Raw genomic sequence first — 23,865 nt, forward strand, 5'->3', positions numbered from 1 at the left:
AGTAGCACCGACTCAGCCAGGCAATATTTCAAATATAATTTGCTTAATTCACCTCATGATCAAAATCCGTAGGCCTGAATGTTTGGGCAGAAATTTTCAGCTGTGTTGAATTAGAGCTGATGTCAAATTTCTGTCCTGCTCACCCAACTCAGGGAGCATGATTTAAAAACAGAAAATAGGATTTCCTTTGTTGGGCAGGATTTTCCCATTAAAGTGACTTTCAAAAAACATTTTTCTATAAAAGTGTATACCCAGAAAAGCATTCAGTTGCTAGCCTGAGCAGATGTCTAAACCACATGCCCCAGTAGAAGAACAGTCACAAATTCCATGACCAGGGTCTCCAAGGACATTTTTACTTAGTTATAGTTCCCATAAACAAGGCTTAAGTCTTTCCCTATGACATGTGGAAGATACCAACATTTAAAATTTTAGAACTGGAGCTATATTGAAAGGGTAGGGAATATATTATGAAATAATAATGGTTGTTTTGATAAGAGAAAGTATCAGGTAACAATATCTCATCAGGCTGTATCTAGAGTGATGAGGAAATCATATTTATTATTTCTATTCTGAATAGAAAATACCTTTGGAAGAGGAAACTGTTTAAGTTAAATTGCTAGGTAGGCAGGTACTACTGTGGCTGCCAATTCTACTTAGGAAAAGCTTCCACACCTAATAGAGCATACATTTGCAGAAATGTTATCATCAGTGGAGATTTGCCACAAATTTGAGCAGATGGGCTACACCTTGGGTTGAGTCACTAGATCAAGATGATTTAAATAGTCTGTTTCTTAAAATGCTGTCAAGAGTTATTCTAAAGGGAGGGGCTATGTGAAGCCTGTAAGAGTGTCAAGAAACAGAATAAGAAAAATCTCCAAACTGAAGTAAGAAGTACTGCTAGGATTCTAAGATTAATCTGAGAAAACAGGCAGTTACCCTTTAGGTCTCTCTTTCAGACATTGTGCTGGGGGCTGTGCTGAGAAGTCATCAGTTACTTCCACCCTTGCTAGGGATCAGAGGTGCAGGGGAGGGGTTAGTACCTGTAGCTCTAGCATGAACCTCCACCTTGGATACGGTACTCTTTGCTGTGATTCAACTGCTTACCCAGATCCTTATTTCCCTCGGCTGTGTAATAAGGCATCAGCAATACCTACCCACAAAAGTATATTTGCCTATCCACAAAAATATTTCATTCCTGCAGTAAAGTCACAGGTTACACAGTAAAAAAAAAAAAAAAAAAAAAAAGACAGGTGTTCCCTTATGGCCATCAAGCCAACTGTTTACATATTTTACATATTTTGGGGCTATAGCAGTATTTAAGTTTTTAAAAAAATTTTAAAACATAAAATTGAACACAGCACACATACGTGCTTACAAGCCAAAAATGCTACTTGAGCCTCATAATGGTCGTTACATTGTGAAGTTTCACTCCTTCTCCTCTGGCTTGAGGTAAACCAGATGTGATTACCACCATCCGTGAGCTTAGCTGAGGCACCAAACTATTTCCTTAGTTTAGTATTAAAATCACTGCCTTAAATATGTTCCTTTGGGCTGTTTTCCAAAATATATGCTTGGCAAATATATTCCAGGAATGCGATATGGTTTTCTCTTTCTTTTTAAAATATTATCTACAAAAAGAATATTTACTTCAAACAAATGCCTGCCCACAACACAAAGAATGTATTTCACATGTATTTGACATAGATTTTACGGTGTTTGTCTTTTCATATAAATGCCAAGTTCTACAGTCATGTAAATGCCAACAAGCAGAGAGGCAAATTTGAGACACTAAGGGTATATCTTTATTACTCTATCTGATACGAGTATTCATCCAAATATTCAAATTACACGGTTACTCCCTGAGTAACTGCGTATTTCTTTTAAAAGCATCCAGATGTCATCAGTGGTAAAGAAAGCATCTGAAATATTTAGATCTCTTTAGGTCAGAGCAAGCAATGAATTGTCTTCAAGTATCTGCATGCTTGTTTTGAAGGTGGCTCGGAGAAACAAGCTCTAAATAAAAGTAATTAACAGAACCAAACAAATTGTTAGAAGAAGAAATTCTTGCTAATTGGCATATGTTAATTGGCCTGTGGTTTCTAGTTTACTTGAAGGGCAACCTTTGAAAAGCTACAGTTTATATTACACGATCATGCAAGAGGATGTGAACTGCTTTTCTTTAAGCACACTGAGTTTGCTCGTCAAATCTGAATAAAACCAAACTTCATTAGAACCCTCTGAGAAAAATAATCCATTTGAATCCAAAATGAGATTAATGGCACCGGCTAGTACCTAGATACAGTCCATTTAACAAAAGGATTCAGATTCTGGGGATAGGGACATCCAACCCTAAGGCCCTTTTGTATAAGAAAATAAAAATGAAAAGTGGTTTGAGGGATTCCTTTTAAGGGAATGCGTTCTTTGAGCTAAGAAATATTGAACTGTAAAGGGAAACTATTGAAGACAGAATCAAATCCCAAACTCCATCCAGGTTCACTTTATAGTAAAACAAATTTGAACTTTAAGTGTTTTATTGTAAACTGTGCAACTATGAGACTACCATAGTCACTGTTTTTAAATGTCAGCATTTAATCCTGGTTCTGGATGTCACCCCTTCCAAGTGACAGCTTGCTTCCCACCCTAAAGTCTCAGGCACCCCTGTAGTTTGCTGGAAAGAGATAGGGATGCTATGGTTGGTGGTATCTACTCTTTCCCTCAAAAGGCACTCAGACAAAGAAGAGCAAAGGACTACTCTTCTTTTCTCTCACTGTTACCCAAGCTTGTTGGCCTGAGGTTCCTAATCATATCAGCAAAATAAGATCTGCTCTGCCATAATCAATGGTTCCAGGAAATACCTGGGGGCCGGGTGGAGGAGGGGGTGTGGAATAACCAATGGCTGGCAAAGCAGAAACACCAGCATATTCAGAATGGAAGGCATTAAATGATTCACTGAAAAAGTCAGTGCAGTAAGTCTTGGGCAGAGGTAAGATAATTTTACACAGGAGTTTCATGGAACTCCAGTCCTCATCTCCTGCCTGCTCCTGGTTAGGAAGGGCAGGAATAGCTCACGACCAGCTTGTGGGGGGACCAGAAGCTCCTGGGGAGCGGAAGCTCTTGACTTTAACTGCCCTGGCTGCCCAGTGGTGGGGAAATCAAATGCACTGTAGCTATGATGAGGGGGCAGGGTGCGATCTCATTTTCCACATTACAAAAATTCTCAGCTACTCCCAGGACACCACTGAGGATTCATTGGATAACAAACACCTCCTCTGCTACAAACGCAGAAAACGAGTCCTTGCCATTCAGGCAGAGGCCATCCTGCTATCGATCCCTCAGTCTGCACCAGTGAATGACAAGGAATTTCCAAGGTGAACGGCGTCACCAAGAGCCCTGAGGTTGTTTTCCTCAGAAGCGCTGAACTATTTTTAATTAGTGGAAAAAGGGCCACCATGAGGCCCTGGAGCATGGAGCAAGCTTCCACCATATTCCGAAAGAAGGAGAAGCCAGCAGATCAAAGGAGTCCCCTTCCTTCCCTTGGGCAGGTGAAGGAGGCTGACAAGCTGATGACAGTAATTAACTGAGAGAACCAGCAGGAGCCAGCTCACTGAACAGAAGAAACACCTCTCTTAGCCACCTGCCAGCTTGTCCCTGGACTCTGCTTTCTCTCTCAAATTCAGTGGCCAGGGCCAGGCCAGGGCCAGGGTCTTAGTAAGCCTGCGCACTTCTGTTTCTATTGGTCAAGTTGCATTTGTTTCTTAACTTCTGTAGGCCAGTTGTATTTAAAAATCCTAATTATACAATCTAAAAAAATACTACGTAGAGCGATGAAATATTAGCGTGAAAAAAAAGTGCCTGTTTCCATAAAAAGTAAGCTGGAAACCTTGGAAAGACTCAATAACATTTAAGAGAGAGGGGGAGGCCGAGAATTGTTTTGCAAGTGCTCTTAACGTTTCCAACCCACTTTAAAGACACCAAAAGTGGAAATTGTTAATGATGCATGACAGGTGAGGTTTACACAAGGAGGGTCACGTGAAAAGCCAATCAGCAGGCTCTACAAACAGAAATCCTTGGTCCGATATCGAATGAATAGCAAATGAGAGGGCACGTTTTCAGCTAGAAACAAAAAGATTTAAAATACACATGTATCATCTTTTATGATTCTCTGTCTTTTTTGACTTTTTAAATTAACCAACCAATTACCAACCCTGGTTGCATCCTGGTTGCTTCTACTGCTCTGCTCTTGGGAAAGATGGCTGGGTTTGCAAAACTTCAAAATGTAGTGGAGATAGAACTTTTCTTCATGCCCTAGCTCTTTGCTTTCTCCCCAAAGACATTAAACAAAAAGAGCAAAACCGGCTAATGGGTAAGTGAACATTTTTCCCTTGTCAGTTCTTTTCAAAAGTGGGAGAGATATCAAGAGATCACACATTTAGGGATGTGCTCCTTGGAGAGTCAAAGTGAGTTTCTAGCTGTCCCTGGGCCAGTAAGTGTCAGAGAAAGAAAAAATCAGATCTGGAACCATTATGGCTGAAGAGGAAGCACTTTTGCCCCACAGAGACATTTCTAGATATAGAAATCAGTTTAAGACAAGGAGGACAAACATCTTCATTGTGGATCACTTTTTCCAGCTTTTTTTCATGTGAAATTGAGTAAAAAAAAAAAAAAAGGAATGGAGATACTTATGTTGTGGCTCACAGTATGATACCCCGAAGTGTGACACTTTGGTATGCTGAGTACTTTGAACCAAAGGAGATTGGAAGGCCTCAGAAGCAAGGTCTCTCTGACCTTCTCTTGCCCTCCTCTCTCACACCCCTTTTTCTCCCTGGATGCAAGCCATAGAAACCAGAATTCCTCTTCCTCAAAGCCAGTCTTAGAAACTAGGACTCCTCTCCCCCAAAGCAAACATAAAACCTAGAAAGGTCACTCTCCTCCTTCTCCCTTGAAGACCCTCCATTTAGAGGAGTCCTTGCCCCACACCCAAGAGGAATAAATACTACGCAGAGTGTCCAGGAAGAATCTGAACAGACAGGACTTGCTGGTCCGCTCACCCCCGCAGTCTATAACCATTAGATCATACCCATTTTGTCCAATCACATTCCTTCATAGCTGACTATTCTGCATTAAACCTGAGCATAAAAATAGTTTTCCCTGGGTCTTTGGGTCTTCATTTCTGAAGCCTCCTGTGTCATGTAAAACTCTGATTAAATAAATGTGTTATGTTTTTCTCTTATTAACTTGTTTTTGTTATAGGAGTGTTAGCCCTTAATGATGGCTGAGGAAAGGTGTCACACCTTTCCAACCCTAAACTTACAATGCTTTTTGAAGACCTCAATCTGAACAAATGAGGCTACATGGTTGCGTTGTGTCTTATTGCTAATTCCTTTCATTGCAGCTGTGTTCACACACTGGCTACTCACATACTGCATGCGATGACTCAACATTGCCAGGTCCTCTTTTGACCTCTTTGGTGAGAGCTACTGGCTCAGAAAGGAAGCAGCTGGGATGAGAAGTCTGGGAGATTGGTACTGTCCAGGGAGCCCATTATGTACAAAAAGTAGTGGAAACAGAAAGCACCCCGCCGGCTAGGTTGCAGACAGGAAAGAAAAAAATTACGCAGATATTACGGCCAGAACAGCCAGTACAAAAGAGCCACCTCACAGCGGAGGAAGCCTGGCTCACTGACTTCCCTGGCTCCTGTCTGGCCCCCATACAATTTCTGTAACATCTATGAACCAGGGCCAACAGCAGCTGATAGTTTCCAGAGTCCTCAGAAAGGCTTGGAGAAGAGCTATCATGAAACTGGAAAAGAAAAGGGCTCTTACAATTCGAGGAAGTTCATGCTAAGATTGGCACTGAGCCCTGTTGCTGACTTCCTCTGTAACAAAGTCCAAAGCAAATTGCTTCACCTTAATGGGCCCAGCTGTAAAATGGGGGAATGGTGCTCAGCAGCCTGGCAAGGACGGTAGACCCAGGAAGGTGTTAATCAATGACAAATCACTTGTGATAACAAAGTATCAACAGAATGCATATCACCACGTTGGCCAGATAAGCACGGAAAAGGCTTTGAAAACTCTCCCTGTGGACCTCTATAAGAAGTCAGTAATTTTTCATGGAAGATTTGGGTCAAAAAGAAATTGACTGCCTCCAGGGCATCAAGCTTCAGTAGAGAAACCAGTATAGGATGGTCAGACCCAGCAGGGAGTTCCAAAGCAAAACCAACCCAGAGCTGCAAAGTGAATAGACATTTTAGCCACAGGATAAATGCAAAGTACCCAGACTTCAATGGCTCCCTGGAAAACACAGGCAGGAAAACAAAAGCACCTTCCTAATGAGACCCTTGTTATCATTTCCCTGTACCTTCCGTAGTCTAAAACCCTGGACCCGAATACAAACGAGATTTTTCCTTCGTTAAACCTTTCTCTGTCTGGGTATCTTCCACTAACTCATTGCTCATGTCTACTTCTTGACAAAAAGTGAGTATATTATACATGGAAAGGAAAATTTAAAAATCTCAAGCACCCTCAAACTCCTTATGCAAAAGGAAAAGTTAAGCCTGGAGACTGAGTCATGCAACACCTCTTCCAAACAAATAGCTGTTGCTAGCATTATGCATACAAAAAGCATTTTAGAGATGCTTGTGACTGCCAGAAAGAGTGATAGAAACAAAAGTTAACACAAATTAGCCTCTACTATGTATGCGTCTCTCACTTTGAGATGCATCCTTTTATTTAAATCTTCATCACAGCCTCATGAGATAGTTTTCATTATCCTCTCATGTCGTGGTGGTGTTTTTCTTAACAGATGTGGAGATGCGGCCTTTAAGAGGCCTAACTGAGGATCACGGCAGACTCAGACTTGAGCCTTGTGCCCTTTCCAGAAGGCCAAACTGCCTTTTGATAGTCCTGAGACAAAAGCACTGACTCAAACATCTATAGCCTGGTTTTCAAATAGGTAGACATTTAAAAAAACTTTTTTTTTAATAATTCTTATAAAGTCATACACAGTAAAATTCACTCTTTCCGATGTAAAGTTATGGATTTAGACATATGCACAGTCACGTAACTGCCACCACAATCGAGAGAGAATACTTCTATCATCCGTCCCCAACTTCCACACACCAAATTTCTTCCTGTTGCTCTTGTAATGAGTCCCTTCCCCTTTCCTGGCAACAATTTATCTGTTTTCTGGCCCCATAATTTTGCCCTTCTCAGAAAACGTTGTCTTAAAATCCTTGGCACTCATGAATTCAAAGAACGGCTGCCCTCTCTGTGAAAATAAATCCACCACTGCGATACAGGAACAGGGAAATGATACCGAAAGCCAGCAAAAGCTATAAGGTCCCCTCTAAAGCACCCACTCACCCCCAAGAAAGCAACAAATAAATATAGGACATCCTCAGCATTTCAGTTGGTGGAGAGGATCTGGGAGGCTTTCTGGGGGACCCCTGGAGCACTCAAACAGCAGCCACCACAGGACCTAGGATAAGGCTCCACTCTTTATTCATCCTTGACCCCAAGCTTCCTATTTTTCAACAAATATAGCTCTGTGTTCTTATAGCCAGATAGTGAAATTGACAGGTGCTTATAATGTTATGCAGGAAAATGAATCCTCCTATGCCTGGAAAAGTCTGTCCCCAGAGAGCCTGGAGGGCTCAGGGCTCAGTGGGTAGGGCAGAGAAGGAGGGAGAGAGGGAGGGAGAGAGTGATGGGGTTCAGAATACACTACCCCAAAATATGGCACCTTGGCATTTGAGGAACAGCAGAAGCAGGAAAGTCTCTCTGACCTTCTGCAGCCATTCTCTCCTGAAGCAGGCCATAAATAATTCTCTGACCTTCCTCTAAAGTAGATTATAACACCCTCATCTTTAAAGTGTGCAACCTATACCCAAAGGAAAGGAGTATCCTTATCTCTGAAGACACAGGGATTCAGTGAAGAATCCGAGCAAACAGGCCTTGCTAAGCTCCTCCCAGTTTATTGCCATTAAATCATACTCCTTTTGTCCAATTATACTTCTCCACATCTGTCTGCTATTCTTCAAACTTAAGCATAAAAAATACACTGGTTTCTGTTGCTTTGGGTCTTCATTTTTTTGGCAGGCTCCTGTGTCATGTAAATTTTATATTAGGCACATTTGTACATTTTTCTCTTGTTACTCTGTCTGTATAGGTGCCTCAGCTGAGAACCTTTAGATGGGTAAAGGAAAGATATTGATTTTTCTCCCCTACAGGAGTAAGGGATCTCTGCTGAATCAGTCCTGGCCTCCAGCAGAATTAATGACCCAGGGACTCCATCACATACCTGGCGTGTCTTCTGACTGCCCCACACCGAGCTCCTCCTGGTAGCTCACTTTGGAAAGCCAGACACACCTTCAAAGACTCATTCCCAGAGCCTGCAGTTTCTTCCACCCAGGAATAAACCCTTGCTTAGGTGGCACTTCCCTCCACCCCAGAATATTCTTTCAAGCCATCCACTTGCAGCAGGTGGTAACTTTTCAACACCTCTACCCAGAGCATTGGAGGCCAGGCTTTGCTGGAGGATTCCACCCTCAGCACCTGGGTTAACAAAAGAGTTCAGATGTCTATAAATTAACGTAGAGCCTGTGACTGGGCCAGCAAGGATGCAGAGTGACAGTGGTTGCTTTCTTATAAGACCATGCAATCCAAATGTAGGATCAAGGATCAATTTTCCAAGCAGTCCAGAGGCAGTGACTAAGAACACAAATGTCTGCTCTCTGAAGGCCGTGGTCCTGCAGATGGGATGTGAGACTGGCAGGGCTGGCCTGGGGAGGTGGCAATTTCCCCACCCACCAGTGGTGAGTCCTGGCAAAGACCCAGGGAGGAAGCACAGCTAACATCTAACATCAACCATGAGACTTGAAAGCTATGTGTCATGTTCCTCTAGCCTCTCCATGCTATTTCCTTTCCACACTCAGAACACCTGGGAACCTGGGCCAACAAAGAGCTCTGAAGACTCAGGTCATGGCACTGAAATCAGGAAAAACTTCCTAGGGCCTTTTTATGGAAAAGACTCTTGTTAGGGTGGGAGGACGAAAGTGAGGAGTGGAAGGGGAAGGGAGAGAGGAAAGAGGGGAGAGAAAAAGAAAGTTAAATAAAACCATATTTTAATTTGTAATACATATATCTCAGGCCAAACTTTAGTTGTGTTTATGAAAGAAGAACATTATAAACATTCATGATGATCTAGTTTTGGTAAAAACAATTAATGGGATAAATACATATATTTGAATGTTTCATTCAAATAAATAATATATTGTAATATATAGATTCGAAATACATAGTTAAATATATATGATATATTATATATAGTATATATGTTAAATACCATGTATGGCATATATAATCTATAGTGTATATAATAACTATGTTATATATGACATATATAATGTATGCTATATATGGTAATTCTATATTAGACTGCATATTCTAATTCTAGCCACTAAATTAGAATGAAAATGGAACTAAATATGCCAAAAGTTGGGTTTTTTTGCTCTTCTATATTTCAAACTTCTACAAAAATTCTACTTTATTTTGTAATCATATTCAAGAGTTATTGAAACTTTTAAAAGTTTATATGCTCAATGGGAAGCCCTCCCAATATTTATTGTTCCCATTTGGAGCATGGTCCCAAAGCACCCCTTAGAATAGGGGTCCCCTCTGGAGGCCATGTAGAAAGGACAGACCTCTTTCTGTTCACCTCCAGCACAGTGCAGAGAGGGGATGAAGTGAGCTTTCCATTCTTCCAATGCCTGCAAAGGGGTCTTCCTTTTATCCTCGGAGTGGAGCCTAGGGGGAAAGGGAGGAGCAGCTGTACAGGCAGCTCCCTCTAAGTCATCCATCTGCCTCTCATCTTCTACAGACAGGCTTCCCCTGGCTTCCTGGAGTTGTAGGCTCTGGATAAGCAATTGACAAGCTTCCAAGTCAGCTTCCCACACTTTCCCAAGCAGTGGACACTTGCAGCTGAGACAGAGAGGAAACAAAGGCATAAAAATGAACTCAGTGATGTTTCATCATACCAGGTCAATAGCTTGCCTACCTGGCTAAAAGTCAGCTAGTCATCTTATACTTGATGACTTAATTTCACAGTGATAAATTATTTCAACTAGAAGATTCATCGGAGGGACTAAATTTGCACACCATCAAGTCACCATGAAATGTGTTGGTCCTCAGCTGCTTGGTCTGCAAAGGCATCCAAAATCTTATGTATTTTTCCAGACTCAGCAGCCCAATACAACACAGTTTCTGCTCATATCTGTGTTTCCAGCCCTACTGATTTGCTTTGAATCCTCAGACCTGTCCAATTCTTCCAAGCTAGATCATCTCTCTCCATCCATTCCCCACCAGCAGACATATACTCAGGCCTTCATCTGACTAAATCATATTATCTTCAGAACTCGGCTTAAATAACTTTTTTGGGAGAAACATTCCCTGCCTTCCAACTGGAAAATATGATGGATCTCTTAGCATTTTTTACTTGTATTTCAGAGTATTTATCACAATTCTAATTATTTATGCGATTATTGTTTTCTTTTCCCTGAGGGCAGGGCTTGTAACTATGTTGTTCTCCACTCTATTGCTAGACTCTATTGTATTAGTCTGTTTTCATTCTGCTAAAAAGAACTGCCCAAGACTGGTTAATTTATAAAGGAAAGAAGTTTAACTGACTCACAGTTCAGCATGGCTGGGGAGGCCTCAGGAAACTGACAATCATGGCAGAAGGTGAAGGGGAAGCAAGGCACCTTCTTCACATGGTGGCAGGAAGGAGAAGTGCAGAACAAAGGGGGAAAGAGCCCCTTATAAAGCCACCAGATCTCATGAGAACTCACTATCCTGGGAACAGCACTGGGGAAACTGCCCCCATGATTCAATTACCTATACCTGGTATCTCCTTTGACATTTGGGGATTATGGGGATTACAATTCAAGATGAAATTTGGGTGGGGACACAAAGCCTAACCATGTGATTTCATCCCAGCCCCTCTCAAATCTCATGTCCCTTTCAAATTTCAAAACCAATCATGCGTTTCCGACAGTACCCTAAAGTCTTAATTCATTCCAGCATTAGCCCAAAATTCCAAGTCCAAAGTCTAATCTGAGACAAGGTAAGTCTCTTCCACCTAGGAACCTGTAAAATCAAAAACAAGTTAGTTACTTCCAAGATACATTAGGGGTACAGGCATTGGATAAATGCTCCATCCCAAATGGGAGAAATTGGCCAAAACAAAGGGGCTACAGGCCCCATGCAACTCCAAATTCCAGCTGGGCAGTCAAATCTTAAAGATCTGAAATGATCTCCTTTGACTCCATGTCTCACAACCAGGTTATGCTGATGCAAGAGATGGGTTCCCATGGTCTTGGACAGCTCCACCCCTATGGCTTTGCAGGGTACAGTCCCCCTCCTGGCTGCTTTCACAGGCTACCATTGAGTGTCTGCAGCTTTTCCAGGTGCATGCTGCAAGCTATCAGTGGATCTACCATTCTGGGGTCTGGAGGTTGGTGGCCCTCTTCTCACAGCTCCACTAGGCAGTGCCCCAGTGGGGACTCGGTGTGGGGGCTCTGACCCCACATTTCCCTTCCACACTGCTCTAGCAGAGGTTCTCCATGAGTGTTCCACCCCTGCAGCAAACTTCTGCCTGGAAATCCAGGCGTTTCCGTATATCCTCTGAAATCTAGGCAGCAGTTCCCAAACCTCAGTTCTTGACTTCTGTGCACCCACAGGTCCAATACCACATGTAAGCCTCCAAGGCTTGGGGCTTGCATCCTCTGAAGCAACAGCCTGAGCTGTACGTTGGCCCCTTTTAGCCATGTCTGGGACACAGGGCACCAAGTCCTGAGACTGCACAAAGCTGCAAGGCCCTGGGTCCAGCCTACAAAACCATTTGTTCCTCCTAGGTCTCCAGGCCTGTAATGGGAGGGGCTGCCATGAAGACCTCTGACATGCCCTAGAGACATTTTCTCCATTGTCTTGGGGATTAATATTTGGCTGCTTGTTACTTATGCAAATTTCTGCAGCCAGCTTGAATTTTTCCTCAGAAAATGGAATTTTCTTTTCTATTGTATCATCAGGCTGTGAATTTTCTAAAATTTTATGCCCTGCTTCCCTTTTAAACATAAGTTCCAATTAGAAATCATCTCTTCATGAATGCATAAAAATGAATTCTTTTAAGAGCACCCGAGTCACGTCTTGAATGCTTTGCTGCTTGGACATTTCTTCCACTAGATAACCTAAATCACCTCTCTCAAGTTCAAAGTTCCCGAGATCTCTAGGGCTGGAGCAAAATGCTGCCCATCTCTTTGCTAAAACATAACAAGAGTCACCTTTGCTCCAGTTCCCAACAAGTTCCTCATCTCTATCTGATACCACCTCAGCCTGGACTTCATTATCCATATCACTATCAGCATTTTGGTCAAAGCCATTCAACAAGTCTCTAGGAAGTTACAAACTTTCCCACATCTTCCTGTCTTCTTCTGAGCCCTCCAAACAGTTCCAACCTCTGCCTGTTACCCAGTTCCAAGTCTCTTTCACATTTTTGGGTATCTTTATGGCATTTTCAACATGCATCATGAACTCAAATATATAGCATGCGCAGCACGCAATGTAAATGTGTGGAGCAGGGAAGGGATGACATACACCATGACAACTAATATTCAGCCTCAGTGGTAGAAGGTAATAGAAAGGAGTGACTATGGCTAGTTGGGAGTACATATCCCTGTATATGGAGCACATCATCAACTCATCAGCTCAGGCACACTGAAACTATGAGGAATGTAAATTCAATGCTGACAAAAATTTTGACTTTTTTTTTGGAAAACCAAAAATCAGGAATTTTCAATGAAAATATATATTTTCACCCATCCAGACAGCTTCACGCTCGATATTTTCTACAGACCTATCTTCCATTTAATAACCCTTCCTTCTACTGTCTCGAATCTGCTGTTCAATCCACTATTGTGTTCTAAGTTTCAGTTACTTTTAATTTGATTTTCTTTTATATATTCCAGTTCTCTGTCAAAATTCTCCATCATGTTCCCTGTTTTCTTGGACATATTAATTAACATTCTCTCAAAGCCCATGTCCATAAATGATGAGATCAGAAGGATAAAGAAGGAATTAGGTAGAAGTAATATTAGAAGAGATTATCAGCTAAGAATATCATGTATTGACAAAGAACATCAAACCACACATTTAGGAAACACTACAACTCAAAATAGGAAAAGATCAAAGAAAACACATACCTAGGCCCATCATAATGAAACTTCTAGACATCAAAGACAGAACAAAACTCTTAACAGCAGGTAGAGAAAAGAAAGGCAAATTAACTTCAAAGGAACAAAAATATGGATGACAGAAATGGTGAAAGCTAGGAGACAATAAAACATCTTTAAAATGCTGAAAGAAATTAACTGGCAATCTAGAACTATGCAATTATTTGAATTTTCTTCAAAAATAAAAGTAAAATAGGCTAGGCATGGTGGCTCATAACGGGTAATGGGACTTCTCATTTACAAGAAGCATTTTATTTATTGATGGTGATGAGTGAAAAATCATCAAGCAGTACATTCATGATGTATGTATTTAATGTCTACGCCAATATAAAATAACAAAAAGAGAAAGAAAATATAAGAAAAGGAGGAAGGCAAGAAGGGAGGAAGGAAGGAAGGAAGGAAGGAAGGAAAGGAAAGGAAGAAGGATGGAAGGAAGGGAAGAAGGAAGGAAGGAAGGAAGAGAGGGAGGGAGGGAGGGAGAGAGGGAATAGATTTTCTGAGAGATGCACTGCAGCAGGAGTGCAGGAATGGGGTCTGGTCCACACTAGAAACAACAGTCCTTAGTTGGGAGCACTTTGGTATTTTTATTTTCCTAATTTTAGCCAATCTAATAGGTAAAAGGTGGGATCTCATTTGAAGTTGCATTTCTCCACTAGGATCATTTCATAGCCACTCAGATTTTCTTCTGTGAATTATCTTTTCATATTCATTGCCTATTTATTCTTTTCTTGGGTTCCCTATCCTTTTCCCAAGGGTTTTGTTGAAGGAGACATTTTATTACCACTTCAATATCTTTAAATTTTATACTCTATTCAAGTTTTCCATTTATTCTTCTGTCCATTTTAATATTTTATATCCTTTATATAAATTAATCCTTTTTTAATGAATTTCAAATGTATTGTTACATGTTTGTTCATATTTTTAAAAACTATTTTAAAAATTGCTTGTTTGTAGATCTCCTTTTCAGGATGTGTTTTACTTATTCTTTTTCTGATTTATCTTATTCAGTCTTATCAAAGGTTTGCTATCTTATTACTCCTTTCAAAGAACTAATTTTTCCTTTGTTAATCTTCATATTGATCTTTGTTCACTATTTCATTGATTTGTTTTTATCTTATATTTCCATTTTCCCCATTTCTTTGGATTTATTATCTTACTTTTTATTAGCTTCTGTAAACACTTAACTCATTTGTTTTCTTTTTCATATTTTCTTCTTTTGAAATTTTAATGTTATAATAAGCATATTTAAAGCTCTTAATTTTTGTCTGAGTAATATTTTAACCATGTCCAATATATGTTTATTTAAAGTTTTAATTATTAAATATTTTAAATATACAGAAAAATATGGAAAATAATTTAAGAAACACTTGTGGGCCTATCACAAAATCTATCAATTTGAAATATTTTTCTGTAATTGCATTATATATATTTTTAGAATTTACAGCATTGTTGTCCAGCAGATTTTACAGACAGCCTTTTCACTATCTTTCCTAATGGTTCCCTTGTTAATTCAAGGGCTGTATAGTGATATGTTTTTTCGTTTCTAAATAGAATAAATTTTTTTCACCTCCCTTTTTGTTAGATTAATATCTAATTTTATTACATACTGGTTGAGAATTAACTCTATAAAATTATCTGAGGGTTCTCCTATCACCTAGTACTTCACTGATTTTTTGTAAATTTTCCATATGTGTCCAAAAAGAATAAGCATTGTGTTCACTGAGTGGAAATGAAGGCATATTATGCTATTAAAATTTTTATATATTTGTTTTTCTTGTTGTTTTCTTCATCTATGAGTTTCTGAAATGAGTGTTTTAAATTTCCAACTATAATTCTTGATTCTTCTATTTCCTCCCATAGTTTTATTGGTTGTTTTATGAGTCTCAGATTATGATGTTAGATACCTAGGGGTTCCAATCATTATATTTTCTAACTGCTTCTTTTCTGTATATGGCAATTTTCATTGTTGATATGATATTTTAGCCTTAAAGTCTAAATTGTCTGATATTAAAATTGTTATTCCAACACTCTTTTAGTTCAATTTTACCCAGCTTATCTTTTTACCATTCTATGTTTTCAGTCTATTTGCATATTTTTAAAATGACTCCAATACAAAACATTTGCTGAATTGCATAAAACCCATTCTAAGATTTTATCTTTGGATTGCTGGTTTTAACCCATGTACTCTTATTACTGTGTAATTATTGGTGTTTTCTCATTGATTTCAGCCAAGTCTTTCAATTAAAAAAATTCCCTTTTTTCTTTTTTCTATTTTCCTTTTTCTTTTTATTAAATTCACATACAATTGTAAGAAAGAGTATAGAGATCTCATGTACCTTTACCCAGTTCTTCATAATGGTAACACTTTGCGAAACAATAATGCAATATCATGCCAGAGTATTGACATTGATAAAATCCACTGATCTTCGTCAGAGTTCCCATTGTGTGTGTGTTTTCATAGTTTTAAACGATTTTATCACTTGTGTAAGTTCAGGTACCCCTTACCACATTCAAGATACAGAATAATTCAATTATACATGAATATCCACGCCCCTTTTATAACCACACCTGCCTACGTCCCATGCCTCCCCCTCCCTAGTCCCTGGAGACCACTAAGTCTGTTACTCCTTTTTAAAATGTTGTCATTTCAAAAATGTTATATAAACAGAATCATAAAGTAGATACCTTCAGGGATTGGCTTTTGTGTGTGTGCATGTGTGCTCAGCATAATTCCCTGGAGACTCGTGTATCAATTGTTTATTCCTTTTTAACTGCTGAGTAGTATTCCATGCTATGTATGTACCACAGCGTGTTTAACCATTCACCCACAGAATGACATCTCAGATACTCCTAGTGTGGGGATATTATGAATAAAAGATGCTATGAACATCTGTGCATAGGTGTTTGTGTGAAATTAAATTTTCATTTTTCTGAAACAATTGTCCAACAGCACAATTGCTGCGTTGTATCATAGTTACATGTTTCGTTTTGTAAGAAACTGCCAAACTGTTTTTCAGAGTGGCCAACCATTTGCATTCTTATCAAAAATGCATGAGTGATCTTGTTTCTTTGCATCCTCACCAATATTTGGTGTTATAATTTTTTTTTGTTTTTACCATTCTGAGAGATGTGTAATGTTATCCCATTGCAGCTTCAATTTCCATTACCCTCATGTCTAATGATGCTGACTGTCTTTTCACGTGCTTCTTTGCCATCCATATAGCCTCTTCAGTGAGGTGTATTTTATGTTTTTTGCCTCTTTTCTACTCGAATTAATATTTTTTAGTGTTGGGTTTTGAGACATTATACATTCTACATACTAATAAATTTGTCAGATATATATGATTACAAACATGTCTCCCATTCTCTAGCTTGTCTTTTCATCCTCTTCACATGAATCTTTACAGAGCAAAAGGTTTTACTTCAAAGAGGTTCAGTCTATCAATGTTTCCTTTTACTTCAGTGTGCTTCTAGTGTCGAGTCTTAGAAATCTTTGCCTTGCCTTAGGTCTCAAAGACTGACTCCTTTTTTTTTCCTAAAAGTTTTATAGTTTTGTATTTTACAATTAGGTCCTTGATCCATTTTAAATTAATTTTTGTATGAAGTAGGAGACTTAGTTTGAGTTCATCTTTTTGTCTATAAATGTTCAATAGCTCCAGCTCCATTTGTTAAAAATTCTATTGTTCCTTCATTGAATTACTTTTATACCTTTGCCAAAAATCATTTGAGCATATTTTTATGGACCTATTTTTAGGGTTTCATCTCAATTTATTTATAATATGTTGGATTATATCTCTTTGCATATTTTGCATAATAATTGCTCTGTGTATTACAATATGCTGGTGGCATCACCATCAACTGGCACCAATATTTTACTACTTTAAGTATGCAAATAAACCTCCCTTCCATTTCAGCCTCTACCTTCTGCACTTTAAAATATTATTGCCTGGCATGGTGGCTCACGCCTGTAATCCCAGCACTTTGGGAGGGCGAGGCAGGTGGATCACCTGAGGTCAGGAGTTGGAGAACAGCCTGACCAATACGGTGAAACCCCATCTCTACTAAAAATGCAAAAATTAGCTGGACACAGTGGCACATGCTTGTAGTTCCAGCTACTCAGGAGGCTGAGACAGGAGAATCGCTTGAACGTGGGAGTTGGAGGTTGCGATGAACCGAGATCGCACCACTGCATTCCAGCCTGGGTGACAGAGTGAGACTCTGTCTCAAAAATAAAATAAAATATTATTGTCTTAAGTATCAGATGACATTAAAATTTTTGTCTCAATCACCATAATACAATACATAAAACACATGAGGTAAAGGATAGTCTACTGTGTTTCTACTCTTTTCATCATTTTATATCACTTTCTGTACCTCCCAGATAATTTCGTTTAGCTAATCTTTAATCTGCTAACAACAAATACATGATAGTTTTCTTCATCTGGGAATATATTTATTTCCTCTTCATTCTTAAAGGATAATTTTGCTGGATGTAGGATTGTAGGTTGACAGTTCTTTTCTATTATCATTTGATAACTGTGCCACTTCTTTCTGGCTTCCATAGTTTCAGATGATAAATTCACCGTTATTGAAATTTTGTTTCCCTATAGGTAGTAAATCTCTCTGGGTGTTCTCAAGGATTTTTCCTTGTCTTTAGTTTTCAGAAATTCAATTCTTATGTGTCTTAGTGTGGATTTATTTTTATTTATTCTCCTGGGGATTTGTGTAGCTTCTTGAATCTGTAGGATTGTGCCTTTCACCAAATTCGGGGAGCTTTTAGCCATTGTTTCTTCAAATATTCTTTAGCCTCACTCTCCTTTTCTCCTTTTAGAACCCAATGATATAAATGGTGGATTTTTGCTATGTCCCACAGAGCCCAGAGGCTCTGTTCATTTTTTTCAGTCCATTGTTTCTTGTTCAGATTGGGTAAATTCTATTAATCTGTTCTCAATTTCACTGAATCTATTCTCCGTCACCTTCACTCTACAATTGAGCCTATGCAGTGAGATTTTTATTTCTGTTTTTGTATTTTTAGTTCTATAATTTACATTTGGTTTTTAAAAAAAATTTCTATATCTTTGCTGACCTTTTCTAATTTTTTCATTTGTTGTAATAGTTTAATGAAGCATTTTCATGATGACCGTACACAATTCTTGTCACATAATTCCAACATCTGATTCATCTCCATGCTGGTATCAGTTGATTGTCTTTCCTCATCCAAACTGTGATTTCCTTGGTTTTTGTTACGATGAATGGTTCCTAATTATATCTTGGGCACTTGGGTCATTATGTTAAAAAATGTTGAGTTCCATTTAATTTTTTTATTTTATGAGGGAATTCTGTTTAGCTTTATCATGCAGGTCCCGTCCTACTTTTCTACATGTGGTTCCAATGGAATTTTTATTTTTGAAGCCATTGCAGTGTGGTTCCTTTCATTTGTTTGCCTTTGAGTTTTGTTTTGGAGTTGGTTGTGTTGTTGTTGTTGTTTTTGTTGTTTGTCTGCTTGATTCATCTGGCTCTAGGAGAACTTCCACTGGTCCTTGATGGTGCTAGCTGAAGGGGCAGAAGGGGCCTCCCCCCAGGTCAGGTAACTGAATGTCTCTTGGCAGGGGTGTAAAGTCTCAGACTCTGGAGGACAAGAAGACTTCCCTGGCTGGGTACCTACTGTGGCAGAATTCCCCTTGCCCCTGGTGGGGCAGGGAGGGGAGAGGAGAACACTTCCCAGGCTGTGCATCTGTTGTGGCAGGGTCCCTCTTGCCAGGGGCTTCTGGCTAACCAGGTGTCTCTGGGAGGGGAAGGGAGTTGGAGGCCAGGAGGGAAGGAGAGCTCTCCCCTGGCTGCTTATTGTTAGCAGGGCTCCAAATCCAGGGCAGGAATAAACCTAGCTGAGCTGCCTTTGGTTGCTTGGTTGGAGGTCAGGAAATCCAGGTCTAGGTCATCTTTTTTCATGAGGTGGGTATGTAGGAAGCCCTGAAGCTATGTTTTCCCTCTAGTCCTGCAGTCCCAAGGCAGATTTCTGTCCTCTCACAGTCTTTCAGAGTTCTCATTCAATTAGCTCTTGCATTATTTTCAGGATTTAGAATTGCATTTAGTGGGAAGAAGCAGAGAGAAATGGTCCATGCCTTTTTTCCCAGACCAGGAATCCTCCCTTGCTTTTTAAACATTTTGTTTTTTTTTTCTCTTTTCCTACTTTCCATTGGGTGGATCAAATCTTCTTCTATTGGTCTAAAAATTATACATTATATTTTTGTCTTCTGGTAGTTTCCTTTGTATCTGTAAGATCATATTTATGTTTTTCCATATAAATTTGCTGAGCTTTTCAATTTCTACATCTTCCTCGCAAACAAGAAGAAAAGTGCTTTAGCATATTTTCACCTCACTCTCATTCTACCCCATCTCACCTCTGAAGCAATAAATTGATATGTATTTTGAGGCTATATTTTAGTTCCAGATTTTCATTAAGATATATTTTTGTTGTTTGTTCTATTTGTAAGTTCTCTATGTCATCAACAGTAAAAAATTTGCTAAGCTTTATTTGCATACTCTGTGACACAGCTCATACTGTCCTCCTAGACTTTTCATCTTCTTGAAATACTTCCTCTAAGAATATTCCCAAGAAGCTTGTGCATGATAAATCTTTTAAGTATTTCCAGGTCTCATAGTCCCATTTAAATAATGGTTTTATTTAATATTCTTGGTTCCACATTTTGAAAATATTACTTGATAGCCTCTTGTATTATGTGTTCTATTGAGAAGTCTGAGGTCAATCTAGTTCTCATCCTTTAATAATTGACCTGCTCTTAGAATGTTCTATCATTGTTTTACATAAATGTTATTACAACCTATTGAGGTATGCCTGTCACCTTTTTTTCTATCCTGTTTTGCACTCTACTAAGCCCATCGGTAGGAGGTTTTATACCTTTTCCTTTTTCTGGGCGGTTCTCAATCTTTCTCTCATATGTTTCCTTCCATTTTTCTATTGATTGTTTTCCTTCCTTCTGGGATTCTTTTTATATGAATGTTGATCAAAATATGCTATTCTTCATATTGCTTCACTTATCTTTTAAGTTTTTCCTCTCTCTGACTATTGCTGATGTCCTCTGAGAATTTCTGAGATCTTCTGGCTCGCCAATTGGTTTTTCAGCTGAATCCATTTGGCATTCAATGCATTTACTGAAACTTAAAAAAAATTAAACTTTGCATTCTTTGATTTTCCATTTGACTCCTTTTTAGGGCTTCACGTTTTATGTCATGTTTCCAACATCCTTCCTTATCTTTGGGGAATATTTCATATGTGTGTTGAACACCTTGTATGTCTACTTCAATAACCATGCTTCATCAGGTTTTAGCCGTTCCATTTATTACCGTTCTTTTTTAACAGTTGTCCTCCAAAGCAGTCTTGTTTACTTTCCAAATGAGTTCTTATTTCCTTAGGCATATTTACTACTTAGGCTGGTCTTGGGTCTTTGGAGAAGTGGATACTGCCAAGGCCCTAATTTGTGCAGGTCCCAGTGGGTTCAGGTGGTAGGAGGGTGCAGGGAAAAGAGCCTCTGGGGGAATCATCTGTGCTCCCAGAAATATAGTCTCCCTCAGTTGTAATTACCTACCCCTTGGGGAACAGGGAGGACGGAGATGCTGAAATCCTGGCCATCTGCTCGACCCCCTCCCAGGCAGTGCTCCTCTGCTACTGCTTGTCTAGCCTCGACACCCCGAGCCTCACTGCCAGCAGGGGTTTGTTTCTTGAAGCACCTAGGTAGGATTGACCTTCCTCAGCAATGTGAAGGAGGAAGAAAAGGTCATGTCTGAAAAGCTCCCTCCACGCCGTCATCTGTTTCCTCCCCACACGTGGGTCAAATCACCTTCAGTTACCTGAGGAGTTCTCTGTTATTTTTTATTATGAACTTGACAGATCCATCAACATCTCTCTGGCTTCTATGGTGTGAGCGAGGCTGGATTCAAAGGAAAGAGCCAGCAGCCTAGCTTATAACTTTCCTAAGAAAGGTTTGCTGCTTCTGTAAATAATTTTCTGCAGTATAATGACCGGAATACTGTAACTTTGTGTCTATTTGCTATTTGATGGGACAGAGTATGTGTACCCTGAGTGAGGGTAGTCCCCAGACTTCTCTTAGAATGCACATGTCAAAGTTTGGAAGCCAGTTTGAGGGGATGCTATGCTGAGTGCTGAGGAAAATATGTAGTTGTAAAATTACAGTGTAATTTCATAATACATAATAATTTCATCAAGCTTTAGATTTTTAAGATACCTGCTTATTGATCTGTTTGTGCTAAAGACAGTAGTGGTTGATTTTGAAGTCTTGAGAAGCTTTGCTATTTCTGCCCAGGGAAAACAATTAGGTCATTAGTAATAATTATTGAAGAGAATGACTCACAGCTACTTGAACTGTGCGAGATCTTTGGTGATGTTTTCACAACCAGTAATGAGGCAGCTAGCAGATACAATTTCACTGTTTGGGGGTAAGTTCTTGAGAACAGAATTGATATTCACCATTCCTGTTATTCCTGCCAGTTGGAAGTAAAATGGGGTCTAGGAGATCATCTGAGTGTGGCTTGAATCCTCCTGAGACCCAGGCATGTTAGTGTTTTTCTATGGGGTTTTCTATGGGGAATGGTGCTCTGGGAGAGGGTAGGCAGTGAGTTTGTAGGCTTCTATCCATTTTAGGAGAGGAAATACTGAGTTCTGACACAGATGCCTAGAGTTTCAGCTCTTATAACCAAACTCTCTTTCCTGATTTATTAATGTGTTCACTTAAAGGGCATTAGTATTTTACTCCATTTCTTGGAAGCTTTGAAAATAACCAGGTCTTTTTATATGATGGTGTAAAATATCTGATATGTGAATAGCCAATAGTACTAAATTTTCCACTGCAAACTGATGAAGGTAGAATAGTCCTCACGTGTCCGTAGGCATGTTATTCCCTGGGCAACTTAACCTCCAATTCAGAAAAAAAAAAATGTTGTTATTAGAAATGTTTAAATTTTATTCCTTTGTGTTCTATTTCCCAAGAAAGAAAAAGTAACACTATTTTCCACTGAATTTTTGGAAATTTTAGTCTTCTTCTCCAATGCTATTTCATAATATGAAAGGAAGAAATGTAATATAAGAAAGAGTATTTAACGAGGAACATGTAGAGGTCATTGTTGGTTGAAACTACCCTCTCTTTCTTGTTTTGCCCTTCCTAATAGAATTTAGCTTATATTCAGGTCTCCCTTGGAACACAGTGGATAGCAACCCCTCCCTGGATTCTTAGTTAGAATGTGATGAGATTAACGCAATTAACCGATGACAATCCCCTTCACAGTTATAGGAAATATGAGTTAGGTAAAACCATTCTTTCCAAAACTCAACCTGCCAGACAACAAGGGACATTTTGCAGAAAGGCAGTGCAGCTACTCACCATCCTCCTCATCATCCTCATCCCCATCCACACTCCCACCACCACCATCATCACCATTGTTAATAATTTTTGGTCAGGTGCTGTTCTAAGGGTTGTACATATATTACTTCATTTAGTCTTCAAGACAACCTCATGAGGTAAGATGGTATTGCTACATTGTAGTGTTTTAAAAACATAACCTTTACACTTTTGACATTCCTACAATAAAGAGCTGGTGTCTATATCCTCCTCTCTTGAATCTGGGCTGACCTTGGTGCCTTCCTTGGAGTAATCAATGGAACAGAAAGGGAGTAATGCCATCTAACTTCCAAGGCAAGGTAGAGAAAGGCCCTGTAGCTTCCACCTGGTTCTTCTGGGACACTTGCTGTGGGGCAAGCCAGCTGTCATGCAAGGAGTCTATCTAGCCCAAGACTGTCATGCTGGAGAGACTACATGCTTGGTCAGTGGCCCCCTCTGGGATCCCAGCTGACAGCTGTTGCCACTGCCAGCCACATGAGTGAGCCATTGTGCATGTTCAGCCCTGGTGCAGCCCCGTGCAGAGAAATGCCCAGGCAAGACCTTCCCAAATTTATGACTCACCAAACTGTGAGCAAAGTACAAGGACTGTTTTAGGACAGGTCTCTATTTCACAGGTGAAGAAACTAAGATATCATCAGAAATCAAAGATCTATTCTAATCATTAGTGTAACAAACTTCCCTTTCCTGTTGTGGATAAGCCAACCAGCCTCAGATTTTAAAGTGCTTTCCAACTTTGCAGCCTATTTAAAATTCGAATAACAATTTATTTTCCTGTATCACTCCGTAGTATACCAGGGTGAAGAGAGAAAGAGAACACCACCAGAAATAATTAAATTGATAATTATCTGAAGCAAGAATTGAAGTTTTAAGACACAGAATCAAAGTTATCAGGGCTCCCCATCAAACAAGCCCTTCTTAATTTCTCCATTTTTATTCATGGTTTCCTTATACCTGCCATCATCCTGGCCTGTTTGTTGTCTGTGGCCCCTTGAGAGCAGGCATCCTGTCTCGTGCCAACTCCTCAACTCCTCTAGTCCAAACGCCCAGCGCAGTGCTGACATAAAGCAAGCACTCAATGCATGCTAAGAGAGTGAACCAAATGAAGGCTAGAAATCTTGGTCATTTTTAAACTTGTTCTTTTCCTCAGCC

The 23,865-nt window shown here is 39.6% G+C and overlaps 1 protein-coding gene across 2 annotated transcripts in view; it reads right to left on the minus strand.

Moving 5' to 3' along the window:
• The window catches only part of DISC1 (DISC1 scaffold protein), a 418,421-nt gene that overhangs the window by 22,169 nt on the left and 372,387 nt on the right, over positions 1-23,865 (minus strand). Inside the window, exon 11 of one of the 2 annotated variants that reach the window (XM_054446009.2) lies at positions 9,701-9,977. In XM_054446009.2, the coding sequence (XP_054301984.1) occupies positions 9,701-9,977 (277 nt within the window). Of the gene's footprint in view, positions 1-9,428; positions 9,978-23,865 lie in introns of those variants that run through there. The other variant, XM_054445963.2, reaches the window with a different exon arrangement.

The sequence above is a fragment of the Pongo pygmaeus genome, chromosome 1, assembly GCF_028885625.2.
Source record: "Pongo pygmaeus isolate AG05252 chromosome 1, NHGRI_mPonPyg2-v2.0_pri, whole genome shotgun sequence".
NCBI lineage: Eukaryota > Metazoa > Chordata > Mammalia > Primates > Hominidae > Pongo > Pongo pygmaeus.